Source organism: Arachis stenosperma, chromosome 2 (genome assembly GCF_014773155.1).
Source record: "Arachis stenosperma cultivar V10309 chromosome 2, arast.V10309.gnm1.PFL2, whole genome shotgun sequence".
Classification (NCBI taxonomy): domain Eukaryota; kingdom Viridiplantae; phylum Streptophyta; class Magnoliopsida; order Fabales; family Fabaceae; genus Arachis; species Arachis stenosperma.
The window spans coordinates 114,629,371-114,648,296 of record NC_080378.1 but is presented as its reverse complement, the minus strand read 5'-3'; the positions used below and the strand labels follow the sequence as shown (position 1 = coordinate 114,648,296).

Sequence of the window (18,926 nt, the reverse complement as noted above, 5' to 3'; positions counted from 1 at the left end):
TTTTAATAGCATGATACATTTTCATTAATTATACAGATTCTGTTAGCAGACATGAGTAAATGGTTTGAGTAATCATTTAATCCCAATAATCCAAGCCTGCCTCCATTGAATTTATGCATCATCACCAAGTTCCTCTGTTGGTAGAGAGAGAGAGAGAGGCAGAGAAATAAAACTACTCTCATTAATCATTATTGTTGCTCAACAGCAGCCCCAGCAGTGTAAATAGAATCAACTTCATTTGTCTCTCACCATTTCAAAACTAGGTCTAATTTATTCAATACTTAGCTACATTATGGCATGACTCATCATAAAACTAATTTATACTTTGAGTGAATTATGATTTATGCATTTAAAAATAAACTATTTATTGACATACTATAATCCAATCTAGAGATAAAATAAAAAACCAAAACAATTGGATATTAGAATGTGCAAAGTCACACTAAAATTTAAAGTTAATACAGTGAATGTAAACAAAATGAGTTTAAAATTTTTTTAATTGACAAGTTAGAACAGTGGACTAATGACTCTCTGGTCAACTGGTCAAGTAGTAAAGATAATTAAAGAAGAGAATTTGACAACATCAAACATTTTAAATTCAAGCATATATTCAATCTTAACACTTTTAAGTCATGTCAAATAATTAGAACAATCGGACCGATAATTAATGTCAAGATACACACTAAAAATATATTTAAACAAAATTACTCTCAAGAATGAAATTATTTTTAAACTGTTTAATTATTAGCTAGCTAGGAATGCGTAAAATTATTATTAAAAAAAACACATTTTATTCCATAAAATTATGTATTAAAAAAAGTTTAATTTTGATACACGAGTACAGTTTAAAACGTTTTATTCCGTTTTGTGCATACAACAACGTTTTGTATATGTAGTAATTTATTGACTAATAATAAACTTTTAAATAGAATTTCAATCCATAACGAATTAGTCATTAACCTATCAAAAAAAAATATTGTAAAAAGCTAATTAAAAAGTTTAATTTTAATACACGAACAAAGGCACAGTATAAAACGTTTTATCCTATCTTGTGCATTATCGCATCTTGTACATACAGTAATTCATTGGCTAACAACAAACATTTAAATAAAATTTCAATCCACAACGAATTAGTTTAAAAGAAAAATATTGTAAAAAACTAAAAAACTAAAAAACTATACATGCATCAAAATTAATTCATATATAAATATATTTCCATGTGTTGTTGCTCTGTTCCACAACCCCCTGTATTGTCCTGAATAACCGCCAAAACTAACCTTCACAAGCATCGTGCCCCCCAATTTTCTCTCTTTCTCCTGTTTCATCCATATATCTTCGTTTATATAATATTAATAACTTCCAAGTTACAAGTTACAAGTTCCAACCATCGATCTTAATTAGCTTGCTCTGTTTTGTGAAAAAGTGACCAAGACAATGGCTTTGAACTCCAGAAAGGGAGACGCCACAGCTGAAGAAGCTTCATGGTACTGTGCACTTCTCCTTGTTTCTTCCACTTTCCTCATCATGCTAACCATCTTCACTGATGAACACAATAGCAGCACTATTATTACTCTCCGACGACCCTGCGAGGAGATCTATGTGGTCGGAGAAGGGGAGACACTTCACACCATAAGTGACAAGTGCGGTGATCCTTATATCGTTGACAACAACCCTCATATCCATGACCCTGATGATGTCTTCCCTGGCCTTGTCATCAAGATTACACCTTCTTCTTCTTCTTCTCAATAATATTTGTACTAAAATTTGTTATAATCATTATTATTAGTTATTAACGTATATATATGCATATGAACATTGAACTGTTTTATATGCTTCTATATATGATGTGAAACTCTTTAGTATTGATGAGGTGATAATGCAACATATGTTATTCATGTAGCCAACATATGAATTTTCGTTTTATGTATAAATAAATTGTAATGAATTAAGCTAGTTACCTATACTTTTCCTTATTTCATTTATATAGTCGTCTTGCATAGAAGTTATTATGAATAATTTGCGGAAGAAGAAGCCAGAGCATACATATGGTTATAGCTAAAGAAAATTTAATCTATGTAGTAGTTTCCTAAAATAATATAAGAATAATGTAAAAAAGATAAATATTTTATTGTGGAACACTAGAAGTTGTCGGTTAGATAGATGAGCTAGAAGATGTTTTGTTCATAGTGTGTGCGGTTGATTCAAAGATTTTAGGACAAACTTCTAAAGCAGTCATTGTCAAGAAACCGTTCATTTTACATTCTCGTACAGCTAAGGACTAACAAATTGGATGCTTCTCAATTTTTAAAGATTTTTTCTCTCTTATCTCTTACCCATTTTATTTTGTTTTGTTTTATGCAATGCTTTATATGTTTATCTTCTGGTTCAATTGTTGAGTTGTCATCAAAATTTAAAATCTTAAGATAACGTTTGGTCAAGAGATATTTTGATTAGACATAAATTAGTGAGAGACAGAAATTAAAACAAGAATAAAGTTAAATTTAATTTATATAAAAGATAAAATTAGAATTAATTAATTAAAATAAAAATATTTTAGATATATAATGTTATTAAAGTTTTAATCTTTATTTTAAAAAAAATTGAAATATTAAAATTTTCAGAAACAAAAAACACTACCTAAGTGATAAAGAGATTGATATATGTATAGGCCAAACTAAAGATTATAATTTATAATCAATAGCTCTACAAAATTTCATAGCTACATCTGTTTTTATTATACAAAAATTAATACCAATTTTTTATAGAATAAATTTAAATTATATTTTTTCTTTTAATGATGTCAAGTTAACAAATGTAAAAATAAAAATACGGTTTTGTATAATTTTAATATAAAAGACTTATATTTATTTTAAAAATAAATAAATTTAAATTTGTAACCTAATAAACTATATTTTAATTTATATGACATTTTAGTCGAATAATTATATATAATTATATTATACAAATTATTAAATAAATATTCTGTAAAATATTTTTAATATAAATAATTTAATTTTAACATTAGTTTATATATTATCTAATTAATTTTTAAATAATATAATATTTTTTAAAATACACTATATAGTATAATTAATTTACTTCTCCGTATGACAATGAGTTATAATATAAATTAATAAAATTTATTTGTTGAATATAAATTTAATGGGGGATGCTCCACAAAGACACGTAAAACGTCTTTTTGAAAAGACATTTACGTGTCGCATTATTATTGGACGTATTAATGAACCGGTTATTTTTGAATTTCTTAACAAATTAGAATAAAATCGATTTTTTATAACAATAATAATAAACTTAAATTTTTTTAGGAATTTAATTGTATTTTTAAATTTTTAGGAATTTAAATGTCCAAAAAACAAAAAGTCAGGGATATAATTGTCTTTTTATCAAAAAAATTTAAAAATATTCGATTTAGATGGTATAATTCGATCAGATCAAATCGGGTCTAATAATTATAATGCAGACAATTGAGTTTATTATTGTTGTTATAATAAACCAATTTTGTTCTGGTTTATAATAAAAAATCAATTATTAACCGGTTTAATAAAGATATCCAATAATAACATGACATGTGTAAACGTCTTTTAAAAAAAAAAAAGACATTTTTAGTGTTTTCGTTTCATATTTTTTTCTTGCAAAATCCGAATAGGATTGGCTCTAGGCTACGAGATTGATTCTATACGCTTAAAGGATTCCTTTATAGAACCCAGCTGTAGATCCTTTAGATTCAACGTCAACTATGCTCCAACCTCGGAGTGACCCGCCGCTTCGGATCCAGCTCCGGACCTTACTGCTGGCTTTTCGCTCTTGCTTTAGCTCGATGGAATAAACGAAAATCTGCTCCAGTCTTTTTTGAACCACAGGATGGATAGTTGTCATAGGTGATGAATTGATTTCTTACCGATGTCACTCTATTTTTGTTCGTCTATAATGATTGAGAAATAAAGTGGTCTCCAAATTTAAATATTTATCTTGATAAAATAATAATAATCAAAATTAAAAAAAAAAACTAATGGCTTTCAAGAATTTCTCATTTTTAAATGTATCAACATAAAAGATAGTGTTTACTATCCAGGTTACAAAGTTTCAAAGTGGTTCAGATGTCAAACAGAAGAAGCATCCATATTTATCTAATCCAGTTTGTAGTGAAGACATAGTGGCTGATGTTTATGGCTGCACTTGTAAACGAAAGATGTCAATTCATTATATTCAGTGTTGATAGGATTAAGAAAGGGAAGAGAGTCGAAGAAGATGATGAAGATTATTTTATCAAAGGCTGCGTTCAATTTGTCATAATCATTATTATTATTATTAGTTTTTTAATGTATATATACATATGAACATTGAACTGTCTTATAAATTATATGTTACTATATACAGAGAATGTGAAACTCTTCTATTATTGAGCTCAATATAAAATGCAACATATATCAAATTATCAATGGCATCGTTTAGATTTATTGTTTTCTTGTGTTGGTATACACTAGAGAGATTCTCAGGTTAATTATCTCTGTTTCTATAGTTATAATACTGGCTACTGCAGAAGAAAAAATAAGGATCTTAGTTCACTATTCACATGTATGGTATACTTTTTAATTTTCCCTCTTAATCTAATTAAATATGGGTTTGCCAATTGATGAAACAGTCTAACATAGATGCAAAAATATTATTTGTGTCCATCTTAATCCGTCATCTTGTATTCTTAATGTAAAAGAAATTATAAATACTAATAATAACATCACAATCATCCCAAATTGAACAATTGTTGTGAGAATTGAATTACAAATGAATTCTTTCAGAAATTCAACCCAATTCTTTCAGTGTGAAGTTTCCAAATCCACAGTTAGAAGTAACATGTCTTCTTAATTCTTAAACCATAAATACATCCAAGGAAAACCTAAACAAAACATCAATAACTCTAGAAGAGCTTTGGCCTCTTTGACACAGGAGAAAGAGGATCCTTTGACTCCATCTAAAGAAATTCCTTAATTTCATCTATAAATGGGTACAAGTCTTCCTCTGTCAAAATAGTTTCCAAATAATCTACCATGGCATAGACATGTATACTCTTTACATTAACAATTAAGAAATTTTGAACCTTTTGGAAAGTCTATATCAATAACATCCTCCATGATAGATCAATTAAATACAGATACATAAATCAATGGACATCTACAATTATGATGCTCATCTAGAAAGCCAATTAACATGGCACAAACCATGTTGTTACCAAGGAACAAATCAAACACCTCTTTGGATCACAAGCCAGGTATATAAGGTTGCTTTATACCCATTCTTCCATTCACCAAAATAATTGAATTTTTCAAATGTGAGAAGTTGAGAAATAACCCCGAGGACTGCAACAACATAATGACTAGATTTCAATTCAATTACAAAGATGAATTTTATATCCTGATCAGTGACAATCTCTCTAGTGCATAGCAATACAAGATAATAAATCTGAAATAATGTTATAATCAAGTATGATTATATTTATACCCAATTTATTTTATGAAATAATCAAAGAAACAAACAATCTCTGCATGCACAACAATTTGAATATCAGTTACTTATATCATGTCTGAAGCGTACAACAAAATGTCTTATGGTTACCAAAATGGCGACAGAGGAAGACGATACAATCAAATTAAACTAACTGCCATAACATAAATTAAAGAACTAAAGATAACTAAAGTCTTCTTCCAACAAAGCTATCGACACTGGTTCCTTTCTGGCATGCCTGGGATTAGCTTTTCTTTCTGGGATCCGTAATAGTCCACTTTTAGTTGGGATCATTGTTGGGCCTTTGTTGTTCAGCTCTAGCAGGCAATGGCACTCCATCGCGTCCAAGAACAGTAACATTGATTGCATATGGACGACCCTTATGCTCTTTGCGAAGGAAATACTGAACTTCTGTCTCTGTCTCAGGAGGCCGACGATCAAATTCATCGGTTCTGTTAAAGGTAACAGGATCCCTGTTGTCATGGGGTCTTATTTTCCCACCGACATTCTTTCGGTACGAAATCAATCTTCCATATTGGAGTTCATTCAAGTATTCCATGTATAGAGGAAGGGAAAGTAAACAATGGTGAAGAGAGCAGAGGAAGGAAGAAGAGGAAGAAATTGGAGATATATGAAATTTTGAAATTTGAATACAAGAAAGAAGATGAAAAATGTATAATATATAGATATCCTTTATCAAAACCACCAGGCTGCCACACTTCTGGTAAAAATATTTACAAATTATTATATATATATATATATATATATATATATATATATATATATATATATATATATATATATATATATAGGGTAAAAAACTCAAATGAGCCAAGGAGAGCTCAAAATTATTCAATTCAGCCAAATAAAAAATCCATACATGAATCAACCACGACGAATTATTATATAATTCGAATCAATATGATTCGAATTATACTTGCATGTAATTCGAATTGATATGATTCGAATTACTAGGAAGGCAAAAAACCAATGAAGTTCGAAACAAGTTGTTTCGAATTACATCAAGCTAATTCGAATTTACTTAATTCGAATTACTAGGAGAAGTGGAACATAGAGAGGTTCGAATCTAGTTGATTCGAATTAGGTGAAAATTGAGTTGCATAGTAATTCGAATCAACTTGATTCGAATTACAAGGGATTCGGCTATAAAAGGAGTTCGAGCCAAGTTCATTCGAATCACTTTCTCATTCTCCAACCCCACCAAATCCCAGAGAAGAAGACCAACGTTCAGTACGAGTGCGACCAGAGCGGCTGTTTCTGTCGATGGGGGACGATCCGGGAAGGCTTTATCGTTTGGATGGAGTAGCTCATATCGCCGGTGTGATCAACGACGAGGTTAGTGGTTTATGAAAGCGGTTTATGATAACGGTATTTGTTAATGGTTTTTTATAATGGTTTATGTTACTGTTAGTGGTTTAGGATAGTGGTTTAGGAAAGTAGTGTAGGCTAGTGGTTTTCGTTAATGGTTTTTTATAGCGGTTTATTTAAGTGTTAGGTGTGTATGCAAGTGGTTTAGGCCAGTAGTTTTTCTTAGTGGTATTTGAAATTGTTTTTTGTAAGCGGTTTGTGTTAATGGTTTTGGGTAGTGGTTTTAGTGATGGTTAGCGGTTTGGGATCGTGGTTTAGGGTGGTGGTGTAGGACAGTGGTTTTTGTTAATGGTTTTTTTTAGCGGTTTATTTTATTGTTAGCGGTTTAAGCAAGCGGTTTAGGCCAGTGGTTTTTGTTAGCGGTTTTTGTACTCGGTTTTTGTTAACGGTTTTGGATAGTGGATTCAGTGATGGTTTAGCGGTTAACGGTAGTGGTATATGATAAATGTGAAAATGCATATGTTTTTGTTAATGGTATTGGCACGTGGTTTGAGTGAGCGGTTTGTGTATGAAATGTTGGTTGTTTGTTTCATATATCTTTTACCCATCATGATTTATTTTCTGGTTCCTTATAAAATAGATCGCTTATGTTAGAGGTTTGTGCATCTGTTCTAATTATGCGGTTTATGTACTGGCCAGCCTCGTCGTTGCATATCCAGCGTTAGGCGGCAACAGGGGATGCGTCTTGATGAGAGGTATGTTCCGTACTTGCAGATGGCGGGACTTTACCATCTTGCGAGACTGAACGACAGATGGTTCTGACTAGACGAGCCCCTAGTCAGCGCATTCGTCGAGAGGTGGCGGCCTGAGACGCACACCTTCCACATGCCGTTCGGAGAGTGCACTATCACGCTTCAGGACGTCGCATACCAGCTGGGGTTGCCAGTCGACGGAGATTACGTTAGTGGTTGCCTTACCGACTTCCACCTTTACATTGAGGGTGGGAGACCTGCTTGGCAGTGGTTCCATGAGTTGCTCGGTGTTTTACCTCCCGAGAACCAGGTGCAGAAATTCGCAGTCAACTGCACCTGGTTTCAGGAGACATTTGCAGAGTGTCCAGACGAGGCAGATGAGGAGACAGTTAGGCGCTTTGCCCGGGCCTATATCATGATGTTATTGGGTACGCAGCTGTTTGCCGACAAGTCCGGCAATCGTATACACATCAGATGGCTACCTTATGTTGCTCGGCTTGAGGAGATGGGTCGCTACAGTTGGGCGTCGGCGGCACTAGCATGGCTGTACAGGTGCATGTGCCGAGTCGCCAACAGACATGTGGTGAAGTTAGCTGGCCCGTTACAGTTATTACAGTCTTGGATCTTCTGGAGGTTTCCCACACTTAGACCATCTGGGTATGATGAGATCAGCTGGCCCCTTGCCTCGAGGTACCGTTATTGTTTTGTACTATATATTCTTCTTGTTTTTACTTTCAATTATGCAACCAATTCTTATGTTTTCTTGTACGCAGATGGTCTGGTTACAATCTTGGGATTAGCAACAAGGGACCTCGGGTACAGATGGCTCGCATGAAGATCGACTTGTTACAGCCTCGGCAGGTAAGTACGCAGAACATTTGTTTATCTGAAGTCATTGTTTCAGTTTATAGCTCTTAACTAAGTGTACAAACGATTTGATTTTGATTTTTTCAGTTCATATGGATGCCCTATAGCGCACTCGACGTCATCCAGGTTGTCCATCTTGAGGTGTTGGAGCCTCGGCATACGATGTTATGGCGATGCAGGACGTCCCTGATTTATTTTGCGGTTGTCGAGTGGCATCAGGTTGATAGAGTTTTACCTCAGTTTGGCGGCGTTCAGCCCATACCGTCTCCCGCCCTGAACATCGACTTCCTGATGTCGAAGGACGGGAGAGGAGGTGACCGTTGGTTCCCGGCACAGTACCCTGAGTGGCATCTTCACTGGCAGGAGCGTGCTGATCACATTCTACAGTTTGACATCATGCCCGACCCCGGACCGTCACATGAGTTCTTGACATGGTGGTATCAGCACGGAAAGAGGTTTTTGTCGCCAGAGATGTTATTGGGGGATCCGAGAGGTGTTCCTATTCCAGATGAGGCGACGCAGAGGGGTGCAGGCCGACTTCCAGACATGGACCGGGTCGAGGATGTTCCTGAAAGACGTCGTATTGAGCGGAGAGCACGAGTTGGGACACGTCGTAGCCAGCGTGAGTGGAACTGGGTCGATCGGGCTATGGATGCCGGGGACGACCCAGTTAGGGGTGGAGAGAGAGTTCGTGGTCGTGGAGGTAGGAGGAGGGTGGGTGCTGCTAGACAGGGTGCCCAGATGCCTGGGGGAGGTGATGTTGCGGGGGTTGATAGGGCCCATTAGGGCGGGCATGATGGTGGGTCCCATGGATCTGGTATGGGAGATCCCACGAGTCACACTGATGCTGGGCTTGGTGGTGGAGGTCTTGGAGATTATTTCGTAGGTGTTCCCGGTGATGATCATACCCTTCAGGATAGTACTCCATGGGTGAGTCCTGGCTCGATGTTTGGAGACTTACTTGCTAGTGATGGCATTGTGGCCGAGTTCGGTGGACCACATTTCCTTGATGATATCCGGACCATCATGCAGGAGGATGAGGCTGCAGCCGGACGGGTTCAGACGACAGGGACACAGGCACCCCTGGATGTAGATCTGAATGAGCCTGCCACGGTAGCTCCTGCGCATCCTTTTGCCATGGGTGGGACCCCAGCATCGGCGCAGAGCATTGGATCACACTCAGTTGCCGGCCCGTCGTCATCCAGACCCGTGCATGTTGCGCCTATGACCCCGAGACAGCCAGTTTCGGATGACAGCGACAAGTCGATTGAGGATGAGGAGCCACTCATACGTAGGGGTTACCGGACACGGGTGCCACGCCGTTGCGGCACTGGATCGCACCTATTTAGATGATTCATGGATAGTGGTGTATGTCATGTTGTTATATTTATATTGTGTACCTTGTTGGTTGGTTATCATTGTTATGGTATGTACTTTGTTATTATGTTATTTGATATTATGTTATGTACTTTGATGTTTTGTTATGTCATTTACTTTGATGTATTCTACTTTTATGTTATGATTTATTGTTTGATATTATGTTATTCGTTATCAGGCATCCCATGATATAATGTTGTTTGTTATAGATATAAATTTCAATCATTTAAAAGACATTCAACAGAAATATTTGGTACAAATAACAAGTTTCATTACACATAGGAAACAACTTATTTCCAGACAAGTGCTAATACATTAACAATTAAAAACAACTAGAAGACAAGTGCTAATACATTAACAAACAAACACAGACATAGCAAATCTCCTACTGATTTTCAGCAGTCCCGCTAGGGCCTGAGGCTTGTGGACAACTACGCCTGGTGTGACTTGGCTACCTGCAGAGGCCACATCTCTTTGGCCGGTTCGGATCTGCTTCATCCATGTTGGTGCGAATTCTTGTGGATCTAGGACGACCCTCCCTCGCACGCCTCATACTCGGATCCGGTATAACGGTAGGCCCGGCATAAGGTGGCCAGAAACCCTCTGGAATCGGAGGGGTAAATCCCAACTGATAGACACCGAATACGGAACTAAGGCGATATACCTCGTGGACGTAAGACTGCCATGTAAGCCGTGAATAAGCACAGCATGCCAGTGCGTGCGACAGGGAAAATGAAGTGCTTGGAAGTATCCACAATCACAAGTCTTAGACCCTAATGAGACCCTGTACGTACCAAGAGAGAATGAACCTGTCGGAGTCGTCTCAGCAACGGTGTACTCCGAGTTATCCCTGTCGTAAATAGTCACCGTGAAGTGCCTGGCTGTCCTCAGGTTGGCCTTGATACACTTTACTAGGTATTGACTGAATTGTTGTCCAGTACCCATCTGAGCCTCGGCCTCCCTACCCTTACGGACAAATAGCTCAGCTAGCCTTCCGTATGTGGCCTTCACCAGCGAGCAAACAGGGAGGTTTCTAACCCCCTTCAGGATTGAGTTGACACATTCCGAAATATTGGTCGTCATGTGGCCGAATCTCCGACCCTCATCACAGTACTGTGTCCACAACGAATACTCGATTCGGTTTGCCCAGTCACACATTGCCGGATTCTCAGAGCGCAGAATGTCAAACCAGTAGTCGAACTCCACCTCGGTCTTGGCATATGCGGCGTTAACAAGAAGCCTCCGGGCATCTTTTCCCTTGAACGTCAAGGCAAAATTCACTGCAACGTGTCGAATGTAGAACGCCCGGTACGCAGCAGGGGGTAGCCATCCCCCTTCCGGAGCCTCGAGGGCTGCCTTGATGCCGTTATGCCTATCTGAAATAACTAACAGACCCGGTTGGGGTGTCACGTGCTCACGGAGGTGGGAAAGAAAGAAAGACCATGACTTAGCATTCTCACCCTCAACTAGTGCAAATGCCACGGGGAGGATGTTTGAGTTTCCGTCCTGTGCAATGGCGACTAGCAGTGTTCCCCCATACTTCCCATATAGATGGGTGCCATCAATACTCACCAAAGGCTTGCAATGACGGAATGCCTGGATACAAGGGGGGAAAGTCCAGAACAGCCTATGAAAATAAACCTGAGACTCGTCGACCTGTCCCCCAACTCGAACAGGGCAAGTCCTGAGGACGGCTACAGTGCCAGGCATCGTCAGCTGAACTCCTAGAACCCACCTAGGGAGCTCATTGTACGACTCGTCCCAGTCCCCATATATGACGGCAACGGCCTTCTGCTTCGCCATCCATACCCTCCTGTACGTAGGCCTGAACCCAAAGTGTGCGGCCGTGGCATTTTGAAGCACCTTGATGTTCACAGCTGCATCAGCCCTAACCATCGGCATAATGAAGGTGGATATGACATGGTAGTCCAGACTCCTATGATCGCTGGAGATGGAGCTGGCAAGACATGTATGCGGTCCGTTGTATCACTTCACTTCCCAGATACCCTTCCGCTGTCGGAGACTCAACCGAATTAGCCATGTGCACCCATTCCCAAACTCAGAACACTTTCCCACATACCTGCGGTAGTCAGACTCAACGACCTTGTACTGGACCCCTCGGCGGATACTGTACGTCTTCACACTCAACAGCGCCTCATCTTTATCCTGAAATTGTTGGCCAACTTGGAACTCGTTCATACCGGCAGACCCCTCGGTCTCTCTAGCGCCAAATCCTGAGGGCTGCAGAGCATTTTCGTCCTGCCGCATGGCATCCAGGTCCAATGAAGAAAAATGGTGTGGATACTGCTGTGTGCCAGAACTAGATCCACCTGTAGCCCTTGTCGGAACAGTGGTTCTAACATCATCGCCGCTTTCATCAGCGATCATATCCGGCTCCACGTCATCGTCATCTGGATCATCAAACAAACCATCACCAACACCAGCCGGTGTGGGACAATGTACCTCGGTGGGAATATGTTCCCCATATCGAACCTCGTCTCCAACATTGCTGCTCAGATCAACGGCAAACGAAGGGGACGCAACAGGCTGCATCGGTGGCTCATACACAGGAGCAGAGGATGAAGCAACAGCAGGTCTCGAGCTCGAGCCGGCAACCGCGGCTATAGTATTGGCATTCCGGTTCGAACCACCCGAGCTAGATACCACATCAACCAACTTTGCCAACAGCTCTGGTGTCCTTACCTCGGGAAACTGCCTACGAGAAAGAAACATAACCTGCAAGTCCTCGTCACTACCGATTGTGAAACAATCAAACTTCACGGTGTCATGGAGCACCGCTGTTGGAATGCGGTAGAAAAACTTCTTGACCCTTTTAACTCCTTCAAGACCAAGCTTCTCCAGCACAGAGCTAACAAGAGCATCGTAGGTGGTTGTCGGCGTCACGATAATACATAGAGGATCCTTATCAGTGAACTTCACGCCGGACCGAGTTTTTCTCTTAATCGACCCTCTGTAATGTACCAGAACTAGGAAACTCTCCTCACTAGCCATCTCCCCTCTTTGTTGAGAGCATCATGAGTTCACAGCATATATATACAGCCCTGGCTCGCACTATATATATATAATTCGAATCTATATGTTTCGAATTATGTAGTATCACAACATAACCTAGTAATTCGAATTAACTAAATTTGAATTAGTTAAGTGTAATTCGAAACAAGTTGTTTCGAATTACTTAACAATGTCTCCTTCCTAGTAATTCGAATTAAGTCAATTCGAATTACCTTAGTTTGTTGTCTACGTAATTCGAATCATATCAATTTGAATTACATGCAATTATAATTCGAATCATATTGATTCGAATTATATAATAATTCGTCCTGGTTGATTCATGTATAGATTTTTGAATTGGCTGAATTGGGTAATTTTGAGCTCTCCTTGGCTCATTTTGGTTTTTTACCCTATATATATATATATATATATATATATATATATATATATATATATATATATATATATATATATATATATATATATCCTTTATCAAATAATTTATTTTTATTTAACAATAATTATGAATTTATTTATTTTTTCTTTTCATAATTATATAATATCTATTAATATTATTTTTTAATAAATATTTGTAGTATATAATAGTATAATAGATATAAATTAATTAATAAATTATTAAAATTTGAAAATAATTATTATTTTAATATAAAAATAAAATAAAACATTTATGATAGAATAAAATTAATAAAATGCTTATTATTCCTATTTCATATTATTTTAGAAAAGTTAGATATTCTTAAAATGTTAGTAAAAATATATATTTTAAGTTTTATTTTTAAAATTTTGACTTTTTTATTTTTTATTTAAATAAAACCGAATTAATCGGTTCAACCAATAACTCACCAGTTAAATCAATAATCCAATAATTCAGTAGTTTGACCAGTTCGATTATCGATAAAAATGAAGCAAAGCACAAAATCGTGGATGCATTGGCATTAGAAAAACCTTGCAACCAACCCCACACACTAGGGCTGGCAGTGGGTAGGGTAGGGTAGGGTTTGGACCCTATCCTAACCCTACCCGCGGGTTCAAAATTCTATTAAAACTCTACCCTACTCTATCCGCGGGTTGAGAATCTCTCAACCCTAACCCTACCATACCCGCACCCTAAAGTTTTAAACCCTACCCTACGCGCAGATATATCAAATTTTATACATATTAATAACATAAAAAATAACAAACTAATACTCTAAATTACTAAAGTAACTAACTAGTTTAGTGATTGTTCACTTATTGTAAGTCATTACATAAGAGAGGCTGTAGGTTCAACTCTCACTTCTTTCACTATATACCTAATTTTTATAAAATATGTGTTATATATTTGAGGTGCGGGTCCCTACCCTACCTTACCCGCAGGCATACCCGAACCATACCCTACCCTACCCGCAGGTAGCCTACCATACCCGAACGGGTTAGTCCGGGTTAGGCACCCGCGGATAGGGTATGAATTGCCAGTCCTACCATACACCCAAGATTTTTTATTTTAATAAATAAATTAATTGTAATAATTACCGAAATAAATATCACTTTTTTGTCTCATTTACCGTGTAAATGAGATAATTTTGCATGTATCTCGTTTACAGTGTAAGACATATAAACCCGAAACGTGTATATCTTATTTACAGTATAAACGAGATACATGTATTTTTTTTAAAATATTAATATTATCAATAATCCAAACTTTTAGCATGTAATTAGTACATAAAAGAGTTGGTTGAAGACATTAAAATAGATATATTTGATCAATTAATACTAAAAAAAGTTGATGGATAGTGGAAAGAGAATTAAAACAGCCCTGTTATCTCTTACTATCCACATGAGAGATAATCGTTTCAATTCTCTCCCCATTATCCCATCAATCTCTCCTAACAATTGACAAATATTTATTTTTATTTTTCAAATTTAAATCAATCCAATTGAATTATAATTTAAATTAAAATTTTTTAAAATAAATATATTTAATCAATTAATATTTAAAAAAAATCATAAAAAATTTTAGCTTAAATTATGATTAATTTAAATTTTTACTTCAATAAAATATATAATAAATATATAAAAAATTAAATTTTACATGTTATTTTTTTTAAAAGAAGATTAATTAATAATTTTAACATATATTTTAAAAATACATATTAGCTAAATTCTTATTTTAATTAAGTCATACCATTATTCATTAGCGTTGACAATGCTAAAAGCAAAAGCCGTTGAAGAATTCATACATATAATTTAGTGCAGTTTAATATTGTGACTTGAATTGACGAAGTTAATAGCGACATGAAAATTTAAAATAAATTACTATTTGTATTCATAAAAGATATAAATACTGACAAATGTATCTATATAAGAATAAAATGATAATTATAATCACGGAAGATGGCTTCTGTATACCAAGAGTATCCGGACGTTGGTTACATAATTGATTCGTTAGGGTATTCTTAGCACACGGAAGCTATCTTCCGTAAGTACAATTGTCGTTTTACTTTTATATGGATGCATGTCGGCGTTTGTATCTTTCATGGATACAAATGGTAATTTATTCTAGAAATTTATTTAAGGTGAATTCTACGATGTAGAAAGAAAGATTCTTCTACATGTGTATGTTTGTGCTATCAAAAGAGTAGTGTGACAAGTGTTTAGAAAGAGAATAATTAAAGAGACAAGATTTGACATGGTGCAAATAAAATGTAGTGTATTTTGTCTTATATAATATGTAAATGATGTATTGATTAAATAGGCTAATTAATTTTTTTTTAATTATAAATTTTGAGATTTAACAAGTGCTCTGTTAGGGTTTTTAACAGAGTCTTTGCTGCCGTCAAGGCTACACTGTCAACGTCAATTAAATTTCAACACAAATCTCTGACTACTAGTTTGACAAAGATAATCTACGTAATCTGCATGGCTGAGGCAAGGAGGGATGAAGATCGGATCGAAAAAGACAACCGAAAAGGAGGTAGGAATGTGATTCTGCTGGAAGAGACAGATATCAGAAGGTATTAACGCTTGCTCCAATAGTATCTATGGCATACTATTTGCTTCCAAAACCTTCTCAGTTGGAACCACGAGGAATGCTTTAAAGGCTATATGGGGAAATCTGGAGGTATTTAGCGTGAGTGACAAAGGGGACAATTACTTCCAATTCTTTTTTAATAAAGAGGTGGATGTCTTACGTGTTGAACGTGGTTCTCGATGGCTATTCAAGGATTACGTGCTCCATGTCAAGAGATGGAAGGAAGATCATAACGGTGATGAAGAGATTGTTTCCAATTTTTCAGTTTGAGTTCAATTTTGGGGTTTACCAGAATCGTTTAAAACCCTCGAAGTTGGACGTAAATTGGGAGAAAGGCTGGGCACAGCGTTGGAGGTAGGTAAATTTCAGATGAGAGGCAGAGAAACTAGGATTGTAAAGGCCAAGATCAATATTGAAGCTACCAAGAAAGTGAGGGATCAGTTAATTGTTGCAGGACCTAATAAAAAGGAGGTAGAGGTGGCATTGCGCTATGAGAGACTTGGAAAGTTCTGTACTTATTGCGCAAAATTGGGGCACGAGGTGAAAAACTGCCATGATCTGCTGAAGGACACAGAGAGTGATCGGGTAAAAGAGGATGACATTGGCGAATGGGTTAAAGCCAGCCAAGTGGGAATACGAATTAACTCTGAAAGAGAAAGAACATTCAACAACTCAGCCCAGAATCAGAATAAGGCTACTCAACGTAAGAAAAAGCCGGACTTAAACTGCTTATTGGAGGAATTTACAGGGATGTCAATGCAAGAGGAGGAACAAATTTTGAAACCAGAAAACGCTGTCAACAAAGCAACACCTGAGTCACCTCAATCAGCCAACTCTAGAACAGAATGCATGGAGGTTATCATAGCTGGTTAGTCCAATGCCAAGGAAGATGAAGGACAACCTATGCAATCCACTATTGGGCAATGTCTCACAACAGAGGAAGGTAGGAAGTGGAAAAAATTAGCAAGACATGGTGCTGGAGGGTTGGATATTAAAGCTGGATCCAAAAAAAGGTTGATGAGTGGTATAGTTGAAGGATCTACAAAGAAAGCAAGAACAGAGGATGAAAATGCAGTTGAACAGGGGGTGGAGGGTGCCAGCCTACGAATGGCACCCAAGGCGCTATGAGAACTATAGTTTGGAATTGTCGGGGTATAGGGAGACCCCTGACAATTCACACCCTAAAAGGGATATGTAAATCCCACTCCCACGAGATTATGTTCATAAGTGAAACAAAGAACCAATCTCGACAGGTAGAAGCAAAACTCCGGGCATGCAGCTATGAAAACTGGCATATTGTTAACCTGTCAGGAATGGCAGGAGGACTTGCACTAGCTTGGAAGGACAACATCAATGTTCAAATTATAAACAGCGGGAAATTCTTTGTAGCAGCTGAAGTTAAGGAGTTCGGAAACAATGGGGTATGGACATTCATTGGTGTCCATTTGAGCTGTTCGGAACAAATTCGAGCCTTACAGTTTGAGGAGCTTACAACAATGAGTCAACAACTGGAAGGAAAAGTGGTAATAGCGGGAGATTTTAATGCTATAATAAGTCAAGCGGAAAAGGAGGGTGGAGGCCAAAAATCAGCAACTACCATTGCAACATTCATTAATTTTATTGATAGCAACGAATTAGTGGATATTGGAATGGTGGGGCGGCCTTTCACGTGGACAAACCGAAGACAAGGAGAGGATTTGGTGAAGGAGAGGCTTGTCCGCTTTTTAGTAGGGATGGGATGGAAGCTGAAGTTTCCGAATGCAGTGGTGCACAGGCTCACAGAATCAGGCTCGGATCATGCTCCTATCTTGATAGAAACTGAACCTCAATTCTGGCATAATAAAAGGCGTTTTAAATACCAGGAATGTTGGTGTGGAGAAGATGATGTCAAAAGAATTATCAGCGAAGTATGAAAAATGGAAGTAGTAGGCTCGGCTATGTTCTCCTTGGCCCAAAAGTTGAAAGAATGTAGACATAGATTAGTTCAATGGAAGATAACTCACAAAGCAAACTCTCGGAAAGAAATTGAGGACCTTCAAACTAGCCTAGAGGAGCTGCGGGTGGCTGGAATCAATAGGGGAGAGGAGATTACCAGATTGGAAGAGAAGTTGGAGCTAGCATATATGAAAGAAGAGAACTATTGGAGAGAAAAATCTAGAGTCAAATGGATAAAAGAAGGAGATCAAAATACTAGATTCTTTCACCAGAAATTTCAATCAATGGTGCGAAGGAACAGAATTTGGAGATTAGTTGGGAGGAACAATGAGATTACATCGAAACCGGAGGATATTGCAAAGGTAGCTAAAGACTAATTCTGATATTTTTACTTCTTCTTGTTCGGTTGATCCGAATCCATATTTGGAGGATTTGGAGCCTAAGGTTACAGCTTCCATGAACCGTAGGCTCCAAAGACCGATAACTATGGACGAGGTCAAAAGAGCTACGTTCAGTGTTCATGCTCAGAGTGCTCCTGGTGATGACGGGTTTACAGCTAAGTTTTTTCACTTTTTATGGGATATAGTTGGAGGTGACGTTTTTAAGATAGTGCGAAATTTCTTTCACAGTGGCAGAATTCTAAAAAGTTTCAACCATACTCAAATTTGTTTGATTCCAAAGGTGCCAGATGCCAGTGACATGACTCAGGTACGACCGATTAGTTTGTCCTCAGTTATGTATAAAATTATTTCTAAAGTTATGGTGCACCGACTACAAGGTATTATGAATAAAATCATAAGCCTAAATCAGAGTGCTTTTCTCAAAGGTAGACTCATTTTAGATAATATTCTAATTGTACACGAATGTATGCACTATTTAAAAAATAAGAGAAGTGGAGCAGATCATGAGATGGCTATTAAACTAGATATGAGCAAGGCTTATGATAGGGTTGAATGGCACTTCTTATGGTACATCATGGAAAAGCTGGGCTTTGATGCTAAATGGATTATCTGGACTAAGGAATTGATAACGACTGTTTCTTACTCTATTGTTGTGGAAGGGCAACCTTTTGGCTTCTTTACGCCAAATAGGGGCATCCGACA

General features: G+C 37.1%; 3 protein-coding genes across 3 annotated transcripts; 1 reads left to right on the top strand and 2 right to left on the bottom strand.

Moving 5' to 3' along the window:
• Positions 1 to 1,250: 1,250 nt before the first annotated feature.
• Positions 1,251 to 1,799, top strand: LOC130957368 (uncharacterized). The gene has a single exon (XM_057884235.1). It carries the CDS (start codon positions 1,435 to 1,437, stop codon positions 1,747 to 1,749), a length of 315 nt encoding a protein of 104 aa, XP_057740218.1. The 5' UTR covers positions 1,251 to 1,434; the 3' UTR covers positions 1,750 to 1,799.
• An 8,595-nt stretch (positions 1,800 to 10,394) lies between these two features.
• LOC130963501 (uncharacterized) lies at positions 10,395 to 11,741 on the bottom strand. Its single transcript, XM_057889609.1, has one exon. The coding sequence runs from the start codon at positions 11,739 to 11,741 to the stop codon at positions 10,395 to 10,397; it is 1,347 nt and encodes a 448-aa protein (XP_057745592.1).
• Positions 11,742 to 11,831: 90 nt separating this feature from the next.
• On the bottom strand, positions 11,832 to 12,857 carry LOC130963500 (uncharacterized). The gene has a single exon (XM_057889608.1). The coding sequence runs from the start codon at positions 12,855 to 12,857 to the stop codon at positions 11,832 to 11,834; it is 1,026 nt and encodes a 341-aa protein (XP_057745591.1).
• Between the last annotated feature and the right edge of the window lie 6,069 nt (positions 12,858 to 18,926).

What these genes read in the sequence shown, in the direction of transcription:
- LOC130957368 (XM_057884235.1), top strand. Translation starts at nt 1,435, where the DNA reads ATGGCTTTGAACTCCAGAAAGGGAGACGCCACAGCTGAAGAAGCTTCA.
- LOC130963501 (XM_057889609.1), bottom strand. Translation starts at nt 11,741, where the DNA reads ATGGTTAGGGCTGATGCAGCTGTGAACATCAAGGTGCTTCAAAATGCC.
- LOC130963500 (XM_057889608.1), bottom strand. Translation starts at nt 12,857, where the DNA reads ATGGCTAGTGAGGAGAGTTTCCTAGTTCTGGTACATTACAGAGGGTCG.